This window comes from Phodopus roborovskii, unplaced genomic scaffold, assembly GCF_943737965.1.
Source record: "Phodopus roborovskii unplaced genomic scaffold, PHOROB, whole genome shotgun sequence".
NCBI classification, from domain to species: Eukaryota; Metazoa; Chordata; class Mammalia; order Rodentia; family Cricetidae; genus Phodopus; species Phodopus roborovskii.
Window position 1 is genome coordinate 35,161,542 of NW_026126482.1, and position 13,165 is coordinate 35,174,706.

At 44.9% G+C, this 13,165-nt stretch overlaps 1 protein-coding gene across 3 annotated transcripts in view; it reads right to left on the reverse strand.

The window, feature by feature from the left end:
• The window catches only part of LOC127229393 (cytidine monophosphate-N-acetylneuraminic acid hydroxylase), a 49,503-nt gene that overhangs the window by 4,993 nt on the left and 31,345 nt on the right, over positions 1 to 13,165 (reverse strand). For all 3 annotated transcript variants that reach the window (XM_051194523.1, XM_051194524.1, XM_051194525.1), the window contains 3 exons: positions 9,702 to 9,876; positions 7,708 to 7,824; positions 2,982 to 3,097 (listed from right to left, as the gene is read on the reverse strand). In XM_051194523.1, the coding sequence (XP_051050480.1) occupies positions 2,982 to 3,097; positions 7,708 to 7,824; positions 9,702 to 9,876 (408 nt within the window). The remainder of the gene's footprint in view (positions 1 to 2,981; positions 3,098 to 7,707; positions 7,825 to 9,701; positions 9,877 to 13,165) is intronic.

Below are 13,165 nucleotides of genomic sequence, written 5' to 3' on the forward strand. Positions count from 1 at the left end.
AACTGGAGTCACTAACAGCAAACCCAAGAGTTCACCTAAGGAAAGCACAGAGACGATGCCAGAGATGCAGAAATGATTCATCCAAACACTGTTTCAAATGGTGAAAAGTTAGGAAGGGCTCAGTGGCTAAAGACTGTTAAATGAGGTCTGGATCCTGGTGTGGCATCAGCTAGGCAGGCATTAAAATGACCAGTGAGAAACTATAGAGTGATGTGGGAAACAACAAATGGCCATGCAGTTACAAGAATGAGGCCAGCATCATCCACATTGGAAAAAAATCACAGTGTGATTGGAAACACAAAAAGAATGGTTAACTAGATACCAAGGACAAATTGTTCCATCGGAGTGAGGAGTACTTCTTGTATTAATTTTTTTTTGTATTTTAAACTATCTTTTTCAAATTTTCAATAGATAGTATGTATTATTTTCATGATAAAAATAATTACCAGACCCTGTTTTAAGAGCAACAATTTAAATGGCTTCTCAAAACTCATGAGAGCATCCTTTACACTCACGACTTTTGTTCTTAAAACACACTATAGGCCAGACATGGCAAAAGGTCATGCCTGTAATCCTGGCACTTGAGAGGCAAGAGGGCCACCAATTCAAGGTTATTATCAGCTACATAGTGAGTTTGAATCCAGCCTAGGCTGTGATATTCTGTCTCAATTCCTACAAAATAAAACCAAAACAATAAAACCAACTGAACAATAGTGCTGACAAGATAGGGTCAGCCTCCAATATCTGACTCCAAGATGAATTATTTTTCTACAGAAGTGACATTTCCCAGAAGTTGCCACACCCTCTCTTTTTCCCCCCAGAGTAAGAAGCCGGGTGTAGACACAGCAGGCACTTGGCAGCTGGTTTTGCTCAAGAACACTGACCTCCTCTCACTTGGGCCTCAAGGTGACTAAAGCAGCATGTGAGGCTGGCACCACTGCCTTCACTCTGTGTCTGCCTCCTTCACTACAGCTCAGGCTCCAGCTTGGCTCTGCACAGCCATGTTAATGGCTAAGGTCTATCTACCTGACCAGTTCACCCTACTTCAAGGCTGAAGACACAAAGATAACTCACTGCCCTGAACTGTGGTCACTTTGGATTCCAGAAAGAGCAAAGCCCTTCAGAACACACCTCCATACCTCACCGTGAAGGCAACAGTCCTTTTAGGAGGTGAGGCTGTCCCTGGAACAGAAGTGACTGTCCTGAAGGAACTGGTTCATTCTCTGAAGTGATGGCAGTAATAAAGACTTATGCCAACCATGCCACAGAACAGAAGCAGAGCTGAGGTAAGGTCCCAGGCAGACCATTGTGCGGCCTGGGCTGCCTGACCATGCACACGTTCACCCTACTAATCCTCCCCCTATTAAAAGCTAAAACTCCTGACAGTATCCTGAACATGGATTCGAGTCACTGTCCCCTTCAACTGCTTTTCTTTATGCAGTTACTCTAAGTGTTCATTGACCTCCACATGCACACCACACACACACACACACACACACACACACACACACACACACACGCGTGTTCACAAAGGACATTCTGACTCCTTGCCATTAATGAGCATATTGAGACGGCGGTTTGGGGGTACAAGGGTGGAAGGGATGTGGGGCAGCACTGGTTACATGGGTTCTGGTGAAAATGAACAAAACTCAGATATCCCAACTGCAAAAGAAAGAAGATAGGGAAAAAACAAAAAACAAAAAACAAACAAACAAAAACAAAAAAAACACTTCTGGGTTGTAGCTGGAATATTCTAGATGAAGTTGCAGAACATCTATATAGGTGTGACACTGAAATACTGTGGCAACATCCTCCCAACAATGTGTGACATGTTCTTGAAGACAAATGTGTCTACAGAATTGTGGGTACGCACAGAAATAGACCAGGAAGACACAAGCCCTTTTATCAACAGTCACCCAGAGAGAGGGTGGAGGGAAGGGCAGGAAATGGGTTTCTTAGAAGGGACTAGTGAAACATAACGGTTATAACAGACACATGTTTTAAGACATTAACGAGGGAGGGGGGCTCAGCGTGTGGGAAGCTGAGCCAGGAGGATCATGATAAGTTTAGGACAGCTTAGGCTGTGCAGTGAGTAGTGGGTTGATCTGGGCTCTAGAGTGAGGACCTATCTCAACCAACGAAACCAAGAAAACCAAAATTATAAAGAAAATAAGTAAAAAATAAATTTAATGACTATAATTGTGACCCATCAGTTAGAGGGCTTTCCTTACACATTCTAATGTTTAAATTCTGTTCTAATTAGTTTATTGTGGGGGTGTCTTAATGTGTGTGAATGCTTGCATGCGTGCATGTGGTGGTCAGAGAACAACTTTTACTCATCATCTCTCTCCTTTCCATGTTTGGGTCCCCCGGGATAGAACTCAGGTCAGCAGGCTCAACAAAAGGAACCTTTACCACTGAACCATAGCTGCCTCCCAGGTGGTTTAAATAATAGAACTTTAAAAATTAAATGTGTGCATCTTATCAGAGGATCAGTGGTGATGATAAGACTTTCTCTTTACTGATCTTGTACATCTAAAGGCAGAAAATTGTTCTTTCTGAGTTTCCAAATATGACCTTAAATATATACACAGTTTATAAGTATAAGCAAACACAAACATAGGGCCGTTCCTATAAACTACCTACTCCCTGAAACACTGAGCTCAAGTTTCTTGTTACAGTGTAGAGTTAGACATGGCAGCACATTCCTGTAATCGCAGCCTATGGGAGAGGGTGAAGTGGAGAGTTCAGCCTGGGCTACAGAATGACACCTTGTCTTGAAAACACAGGGGGAAAGGATGGAGCCTCTCTTATCTGTGCAAACCAGGAACACAGAGAGCCACTGACTCCACTTCCTCTACTCCTGCCCCTCCCCACCCCTCACCACCAAGCCGCATGCCCTTCCCCCTGCCATGGCCCCCAATGCCCTCATGCTTCCCAACCCCCATGGCTCCAGGGCATCAAAGAACTGGCAGGCTTACAGATGGTGGTATATGTCAGGATCCCGCTGCAACCGGGTCTGGAAGCCAATGTATAGGTCATCCCACAGCAGGCCGTGCTTCACCACGTACCTGATGACGTCCACACGGCTACGGATCTGAAATGGTAACACAGACACTCTCAGGATGGTCCTGGTGTATACCAGCTCATCCTCTCATGCCCTTAGGAGAAGTAGCTACCAGTGCTGGCAGAGGGAAATGAAGGAGAAAAGCCTGGATGCCATCACAGGTTGACGACAGGAGGGAGCAGGGAGCATAGGAATGGAGGGGAGGAAGGCAGGGCACACACAGAAGGTGGAGCACGGGGATGGAGGGGAGAGAGGAAGGGGGCACATAGATCAGAAGATGGGCCAGCTGGAATCCAGAGTCTAGCTATAAGACTGAGTAATAAAATGAAGGTTAAAAGGTGACCTTTCCCGTAGGAATCTGATGAGAAACAAGTGCATCTATGTTTCTTAAAACATAAACTTAAAATGAGATGATTATACAGCAAGAGCTCAATAAATGATACTGTGACCACCATTCCAAAAGCAGCGTGTGTGCCTCCTCCTGAAACTCAGAGGCTGGCCAGTGTGGTGAGATTTGTTTATGATCTAACCAATAAAGCTTGCCTGAAGATCAGAGTGCAAAGCTAGCCATGCTAGTTAGCCATAGAGACCAGGCAGTGGTGGCCACACCTTTAATGTCAGCACTCAGGAGACTGAGGAAGATAGATCTCTTATAGTTCAAGGCCACCTTGAACTACACAAAATTGATCCAGTCTAAAAGAGAAACAGAGCCCGCACAAAAGTGATCTCAGCACTTGGGATCCCATACCTTTAATTCGAGCACTAGAGAGGAATATAAGGCTGGAGGAGACAGAAGTCTGAGGTTTGGTGGAGACAGACGCAGTCTGGAGATGTAGGACAGGATGCCCCTTTGGTCTGAGCATTGGTAGGGAACTCATGCTACAGGCCAGAGACTCAGAGCTCATGACAGCATGTGTGTGTCCAGGCACCAATGAGCAAGACTGCCTTAAATCAGGTGGTTGAAGGTTAAGGAATCCCTACACGGATACTGGAGTTGGTGGACAATAGGACACAGGGCTAGAGGCAAGCAAAAATGGCTTTGGTCTCAGTTTTGTGTTGACTGGCTCTGTGATCTGAAATTTTCTAGGCATCCCCACCCACTCTGTCTGTCTGTCCGTCTGTCAGTCTAATTCTCTCTCTCTCTCTCTCTCTCTCTCTCTCTCTCTCTCCCTCTCCCTCTCTGGGTGTGTGTGTGTCTGTGTGTCTCTGTGTGTTTCCTCTTTTTTGTTGTTTACCTGCCAGGGCCTCACTATGTAGGCCAGGATTGCTTCAAATCCATCACCCCCATGCTTTAGTCTGCAGCTAGATTTATAGGTGTGTGCCACCAGGGTGTTCTCTATTACTCAGGATTGGTGATGAGAGTGGGGGACACAAAAAGGGATTTATATAAACACAAAGTGCATGATGTTGGCATGATTTCAAGCCCAGCTTTTTAAACTGTAAGCTAGGACTCCTTACATAACTGGGTGTAGGTGTTGTGAAAAACTTGACAACACTAAAATGTTTCTGAGTGTGCAATGAACAAAACTTAAGTAAAAATCAAATACAACCAATCTAAGGCATTTCTGCCTGCACTTGCCTGAGCTCCATTATGTGACTTCATTGTAGCCTTGGTTCTGAACACATTGCATGTGAACCTTGCAAAAAGCATGCTACCACCACACAAAGCCCACAAGCACTTCTGTTCAGATTGGAGACTAAGGTGTATTTTGGTTCGATGACATTGCAACATAGAATGGAACAAGCCATGACATCTGTGTAGTGAGATATCCACCGCATCCACACCTGTTGCACTGACCATGCCCACTGGGGCGTCGGCACAAGTGTGGACATGATAGGAGAAGCTAGGTCAGGGGTCCCGGACCCCAGCTTGCTTTTGGTCATAATATTTGCAAAATGTTTGCAACTGTACTTGGTACAGAACAACTTACTGGAATTTGAAGCCGGAGGATAGCTTGAGCTCAAGATTTTGAGATAAGTTTGAATAAGTATGGGAATAAAGAAAGGGGTGATTACAAGGTCACATGTGAAAACTTAGTTTTCTAAAATTCACAAATTGGACAGTGTAAGTTTTGCTGAAGTTGTAACATAACATAAAATTCAACTCAGCTCACTAAAAGGCAGCTTGTTAGCACATGCCTTTAATCCCAATACTGGGTAGGAAGAGGCAGGCGGATCTCTGAGGTCATCCTGGTCTAGATAGAGAATTCCCAGCGACTATGATACAGTGAGACCCTATGACAAAGAGAAACAGAGAGACCTAGACAGACACAGAGAGAGACAGAAAGAGCAGAGAGAGAGAGAGAGAGAGAGAGAGAGATAGGCAGAAAGACAGAGACAGATGGGGGTGGTGGTGGGGAACAGGATAGAACCACAGAGAGGTGTCACAGAGAGGTGCCATCGTGTCTAGGACATGGAGGTCTTGCTTCACTCTCCAATTAGGCACTTACACACTTCAGTGGCACCAGCGGTAATCTCAAAGGCAGGAAGAAGACCCTGGAACTATGGTGTGTGTAATCTGTGGAGTCAAAGTTGCAATGCATGCTCGCATGTATCATCGCCTATGCCCAACCCAGCAGTCTGGTAGGCTGGGATAAATCCTACACAAGGACAGGGATCAAGGTTCAGACAGGTCAAACAACTCAATTGAAGTTTCACAGTAACCATTTGTGTCCAACAGTGATGGAGACCAGTTTTAATCTTGACCTGTCTCCAAAGCCAAGGATCTTCCCTGGACATCGTATGACCATGTCAAGGGATTTGCTGGTAACTCGAGCCTAGTAAAGCATGCCATGTCCATATTGACTCAACTCCCTTCCCAGAGACACCCACTGAGCCCCCTGAGAATCTGACTTGAACCTCTGCTGTTGTAGGCTAAACTTCCTCCTCACTGGGAATCCAATGCCCAGGGAAGGGGAAGGCTGAAGCCCTGGTGTCTTGGAGGGATTTGCCTTGCGCAGACTCCATACAGTTCTGACAGCTGAAGTGAACATGCACACATTCTTGCTTGGTCTCATGGTCTATATAATAAAACGGTGCTACTGCTAAGAAAAGGCGCTCATTGGCTCATTTTCTGTCAATTTGTTTTCTAATTCTTTTTATGGTGCTAAGGGTTAAATGAATCTAGGTCAATGGGCAACAACTTTGGAGAAGCCAACCAGAAGGCAAATGTGTAGTGCATTGACCCCCTGGCAAGAGGGAGGTGGCTTCCCAGCAGAGAGCTTGCCTCATTCTCTGACCTTTGGGTGCCAGTTGCCTGTGAACACATATTGATGAGCTGATAGAGAAAAAGGGGTTTTGGATTCTGACCTTGCTTGTCAAGAATGTTCCATTTGTTGGGTTTTATGGTATATGGTATTCCTGAGGCACTTTCAGTGTTTGGTCCTAGTTTTGTTTTGTATTCTTGTTATTGATTTGAAAAAGAAAAGGGGGAGGGGGACATTTCAAAGAACTTACTTTGAAGGGGCTCTGTTGAGTCATTTGCATTGGTTGTGTGGTTGTGGGGCTCAAACTGTTTGGCAATGCTAGCTGTTTGCTTTTGTGTGCAGCCTGGTTTGACAGTTACCTTTAGACTCTGGCTTACTCCTTAGCTCCGTATTTGAAGTGTATAAACTATTTGGGCTCATCTCGAGTCCCAGGGCTGTGCCATGCGATGGGATGAATTATGTCTGCCGCCTAAGGCTTAAGTAGCTCCCGGAGTGAACCTGGAGTGAACCTTTGCTGTGGAATAAAGATCAAGATTCCTAGAAACACATCTGCTCTCACTGGAACTTAAGTAAACTTTGCAGGCCTGAGAAATGGCCATTCTTCATTATTTTGGAGGCCCCCTAGGGAGAATCCCTGCTGACTAGTCCTTTTGGGCTTCCACAGTACACTCTGGATTAATAGAACCTTTAATGTGTCATTTTGTATATTAGTCTGTGTTTCTGAAAATTGGCTTGGAGGGGTCATTGAAAATGTCCTGCTGTAGCAAAAGTCTCATTACAGATAATCTATTTGAGGTTCTGCTGGACATTGAAGATACCCTGAAGGACTCAGGGAGAAAAAAAGCCCCCTCAGTATAAGAGCTGTAAAAGGCTGATTGACTGAATAAAACTCCATGATGATGACCTTGGGCTGTCTTCAGCTCCTTTAATAGCCACCATTGCCCATCTTTGTGCCTGAGTCAACATTCTTTTGTCTATCAGACAAAACCTTTGGAAGGCATTAACTTAAGACGGTGAGTTTCCATTAACCCAAAATCTAAGAATGTCATCAGATAGTCCCTGAAGTCTATAGCAGAGCAGTCCATGCTTTGCTGTGACTTGCCTGCCTGATGCTCCCTTTGGGAAACCCCTTGAGTTAAGACTTTAATTTATTCTGAAATTAAACACTTCATAAATCATCTCTACATTGTAGTGTGTCATTTGTAACAATCGGTATTCGTGTTCCCAGGCCATGGTGACTCATGTTTGGCTCAAGGATAAATCATGCCTTACAAGTTTTGAGCAATGCTTCTGAGTCAACAGATGGGGAGGAGGGGAGGAGGGAAGAACAAGTGATAATGACAGGAGAAGAGGGGAGGAGAAGGAGAGCGGGAAGATGCCAAGGAAGAGGAAGACAAAGGAAGAGGAAGGGACGCCTCCAGGGGAGCTGCTCACTTCTTCATAGGGATGCTCCCTGCTTGGTCTTTCTTTTGGAAAAGACAAATCTAGAAAGTCCACCAGATAGTCGTACCCTCCAGGAAAAGGGTTGAAGTCTTCATCCGTTTCAATCATCTGTACAAATAACAAGCAGGTAAACAGAAGAGAATTCATCAGTTCTTAAGAAATTCTAAAAATGTGGAAGTCTTAAACACTCCCCCTCTTTCCCTCCCTCCTTCCACTATTTCAGTCTCCCTCTCAAAGTGGTAGCATTACACTCTTCATCTTCTATGTCAGCAAAACCACTTCCTCTCACTATTCTAATTCCAGTGGCATAGACCATTATCAGCACTGCAAGCTTCCAGATGGGGACCATACAATGTGGACACTATACCTCATACCACACAGCAGCTAAACAGAAATGCATTCACTGGGCCAGCGAGGCAACACAGCAGGTAAAGGTGCCTGCCACCAAGGCTGACCACATGAGTCCAATGGCTACAACCCACACGGTGAAGGAGGGGACTTATTCCCACAAATAAGTTACCCTCTGACCTCCACACACTCAATACAACACACACACACACACACACACACACACAATAAATAAATATATAAATGTAATTTTAAAATTTAAAGTAACAAATTTGTTAAAAGTTCTAAAATTTTCATTTCCAAGTTTATTACCCAAGTAAAAGATGATTCAGTTTCCCCAGAGCTTTGGGTTTCAAAGATGATTTCCTCAAAAATAGCTGAGAGCTAATGTAAATACATTTTATAATATTTTTAAAAAATGGTCTTAGACCCGTTATTCTTTTATGTCATTGAAAGAAGAATGTTTTAATGTCCCAAATATAGTTACCTAATCTTGAAATAATTCATCCTGAGAGGGGCTCAGAGCCACTGTCTTTCATCAACATACATGCTTACAATATGTTTAGTTCACAGTTAAACAGGGGAAAAAATTGCCACAGACTGGCACAAAAAAAAAAAATCATGGTTCTGGAGAACCATGATTTTGAGTACAGCAAGTATGACCTGGTATTGATGTTCATGGCTGGACCGTAAGCTGGGGAGTGGTCCTCTCCAGAGAGCAGCCAGAACCTGTTGGTGATTTGAGTGCTGCCCTGCATCCTAGTGTCATCCGAGACTGCTCCTTGTACAAACCCAGGCATTTAATGTAAGGCAGGTGTGGCTAGTGACCCACTACCCTGACCTCTGGCTCACCCCAGGCCTCTTCTTCCTATTGCACCCCCTATCTGCTAGGTTAGATTTTTGTAATTCCAGGAACTGAAGTCAGGGTCTCCAGCATCCAAGGCATGCACTGTACCACAGAGCTGCCTCTCCAGCCAACTCTGCTCTGAGCACACCTCCTGCAGTGGTGAGCAGCTTCTGGATTGTTGTTCTATGTATGCATGCTGGGCCTGTTCCTGTTTAGCACCACACCTGTCCCTGCTTTGTGCCCTTTGGTCCACAGCACCGTTACCAATAACTGGTTCTGTCTCACACTAATGGAGGTGGGTGGATTCCACCTTCTAGCCTCACAGTTAAGCATTCCTGGCGTGCCAGACAAAGTAAAATACAGTCACAGGGGAGTGGGGTGGAGAGGGTAATAAAGCACATGTGAGGGGGACCCCCAAGGGCAGAAAAGTACAGAGGACAGGCTTCCAGGAGATGGAGGGCACCTAAGCAAACCAAAGTGTAGATGAAAAGGTTACAAGGACACTTATTGCTTTTTTATATAATGGTTTAAGCTTTTCGTCCTTCCTTCCTTCCTTCCTTCCTTCCTTCCTTCCTTCTTTTCTTTCATTCATGAGACAAGAGAGAAAAATACTGCAAAAGTCAAACTGAGCCAGACTTAATGGCCCCTTCAGTTTCAAAGGGGAGTTGCTCATCACAAAGTTCCTCCATTCCAAATGCTGACTAGAAACCAAACTGGAAACTAGGGGACTTCAAAGATCTCCTGATTACAAGAGGGCAGAGGAGCAGAGGCAGAGACTATTTAGGCATACCCTGACCACCAGGTTGTAACTCTTAAATCCAGCCCAAGTGAAGTACTCTTTTATCCAGGATGAGTGAAGGAAGATTTCATCTCCTACAGCAGAGTGCAAGGTACTCAGGTATGGGCCGAAGTCCCAGGAATCCTTGTAAATTTTTGTCCCTTCTGGAGGCTCCACAATGCCCTGGCTTAAAGACACAAAGAGAAGGAGGGTCAGAGAAGTGGCTAAGGAAGGTAAGGAAGGCAAAACTGATGCTTTGAGAAAAATTACACCAGAGGAGTAGTTTCAAGATGTGTGACTGACTCATAGGGCCCAACCTAGCCCAAGCCATACCATTTCCCATTCACTACTTAATGGGCAGGGTTCCCATGTCAGATTTCATTGACAAATCTTGTGTATGTCTGTAGATACAAAGCTGCAAGATCCCTGATCTGAACTCTTGCTCCAGATGACTAAGTGATGGATGTGTTGAGTGTGACCTGTTTGTATTGGCTTTGTGGTGTGGTCATAGCTGCCTCTTCATCCCTACCACAATAGGCATCTGGTGACAGCAGCACAGGGAATTGAATTGTTTCCTGATGGAAGTGGAGGCTCCTAAAACTCATGAAGCTAACAAAACTCAAAGGCTAAACAAGACTCCTTCCCCAAGCTATGTAAGGCATCTTAGCAGCTGGGGAGAGGACACACTCCTGTGGAGCTGCCCACAGGTTGGTCTAGGAGTTCCAGGGCTGCAGCTCTCATGAGTGGAACTGTAACAGGTTGGGACTTCCTCCAATGAGCTACTGACATGTCTATAAGTGACCCCCATGAACTCCTAGCTCACCAAGTTACACTTGGGTGGAACAGACTCTTTGGTCTGTTAATGGTGTCATTCTGGGTTGAATAAATCTTTGTTCATATCTCCAGGAAAAGTCTGGCTATGTGGTACCCAGTAAATATTTGAGCATATAAACTTCAGCCTATAGGATTTTGTGCCTCTGATCTACCAAGCTCTATCTGTTAATCAAACTCCGGTTTTCAGACGGATGTGTAATTTTTTCTTTAAAAACCCTGTTAGTAGTATACACACTCCTAAAGCCCTGCTTATCCTGGGGCAGTAGATCACTGCATGGAAAATGGAACTCTTGGATTGAGAAAGTAATAGGATGGGAACTTAACAAGGAAAAGATCCAAGGAGGCAAATATTCCATCTAGCAAATGTTTGGAGGCAATAGTGTCTTCTCAAAGCCTCACTTTGAAGTCCATCAAAAGTATATCACTTCTGAAATACATCCCCAGTCTTGTCTATCTCCTTGCCTGGTATCAGTTTATGTCTCACCGATCTTTTCCTGAGAAGCCATAACTTCCCCTTTCCCAGCCTCCTTGACTCCAGGGTTCTAGCTCTAGCTTCCCTGGGAGAGCATTCCCGTCTACACAGCAGAACTGGGTTTCTGAAAGCACAGTTCAGTAAGATCCTTCTCTTGCTTTGTCCTTTTCTATGGCTCTCCTTATTCAGAGGACAGGTTCCTTGCCCGGTATAGGAGGCCATGCAGACTCGGGCCTCCACATGGCATTCTTGGGTCTTTCTTTCCTTGGGCTTTCACTCAGCAGCTTTCAATTCAGGGCTTGGGGGGGGGGGTGTTCAAAAAGGACCAAGGTTTCTTCCTGGCTGTATCCTCTGGACCTCTGCTTCCCAATATCAGAATGTTTTAATGAATACTTTGTGAATCAATGGCATATGTGTACGCGCTTCTCCTTTAGTCTCCAAACCCAGGGTTCTATGCCCAGTCCTTTTCCAGCTAGGCTGTTGTATCTGACTATAAATTTTTAGTCTCTTTTTTTTTCTCCCCTCCTTTCTCCTATCTTCTATTTGCTTCCCTCCTTTTTCTTTCTTTTCTGTACTTGCTACTATCTCCTCATTCCTAAGACATGGCAAAATGCTGACTATTTGGGCCTGAGCTTCTGTGACCACAGTCCTGGGTTCCCTGTCCCCTCTTCCTTTACAAGGCAGTTAAGAGTAATGTCCTTACTATATGTTACCACAAAAATGCAACCATCCTGACTCGTTTCCCAGAAGGCTTTGGTGTGATCCTGCCTCAGATCTACTGCATCCTGAGTATCTCTGAGGGGAGCCCAGATGTACATTTATCAAGGGTGCTGGTGACTCTGATGTCTGTGACAGCAAAGACACTTGCTCTAGGACACATTGAGAGGGAGTCCTGCACAAGGATGATTCTGGAGACCTTAGGAAGATGTCAAAAGAGGAAGGCAGGCTCTTGAAGGATGGGTAGTAACTGAAATAATCAAGAAACATTTTCATTCTCCAGCTAGGCATATGTCCTTTTCCATACTCATCAAGTGGGAACGCTCAGGGAATTTTAAGTTTCACAATTTAGAGAGATTGGCTTGTTAGCAACAAAGAGAGGGGTTTCCAATATTTTGCCTGTAATTCCTGTAAGAACTATTTTGTGTGGAGGTGGGTTGGGGACGCAAGATCTCACTCTGTAACCCTGAAACAAACCAGGCTGACCTTGAACTCATGACAATCCTCCTGCTTCCTCACATGCTGGGATTACAGGCCATCACTCCCACCCAAGAACTGTCTCCATCAGGTTGCAAAGTTATTCCAGAAACAAAACCTTTACTATGGGCAAATGCAGAGGTTTTATTCCTACTGGTGAACTTCGCTTTTTAATGAAAATATTGGTTACAACCAATGGCCTTGGTTTGATGGGCAGAGAGTAGATTGTGACCTGCATGTTGAAAAGCACTAGCACGGGGGAAGGATTGTAAGGAGGGCCATAAGCACAAACCAGGGGACTACACGCCCCTGAGTGAGTAGTGGAGCTGAGAGCAGGGAAGGGAAGGCTGAGCCGGGGAGCAATTGTGAAAGTCTGTGAAGGAGAGCTGAGCAGGCTCTAGTCACATTTGGGAAGTCAGCAAAGGGCAACACCAGCTTCTCTGCTGCTCACTTCCTACAGTATGTGTTTCTACATTTGGGTGGGAACTCTATGACACGTGGCTCAGGACATGTACTTATGAAACTACAGGCCTCTGGAGCCCATGTTAACTCTTTGGAATTGGATTTCTGATATTTTGAATGTGCTGCTAATTTTATAGGCCATGCTGGCACTGGCATGAAAGCTAACTTTTTGAGTCTGTTGGCAGTTGAGCTGCGGACCTCTGTAGTAGCAGCCTGTGCGTTTAACGGCTGAGCCATCTCTCCAGCCTCTTACCCTTTACTCTCTAGTAAGACCCTGAGGTGATGAAAGTGCTTGAGCCAGGCTGAGATGCTTCAGAACCTTGTCTGATTTGAGTGATAATTGCCAGTCTATTTTATGTACATAGTGAAAGTCATGTTTATTTTTCTCCAGTCAGGGTCTCAAATAGTGCAGTCTGGCCTAATCCTCCAAAGTGCTGGGATTGCAGGTGTGTGGCACTCTACCTGGCTCTAGTATTTCTACTTTTTAAAGTGAGACGCAGATCTTAAGGTAAGC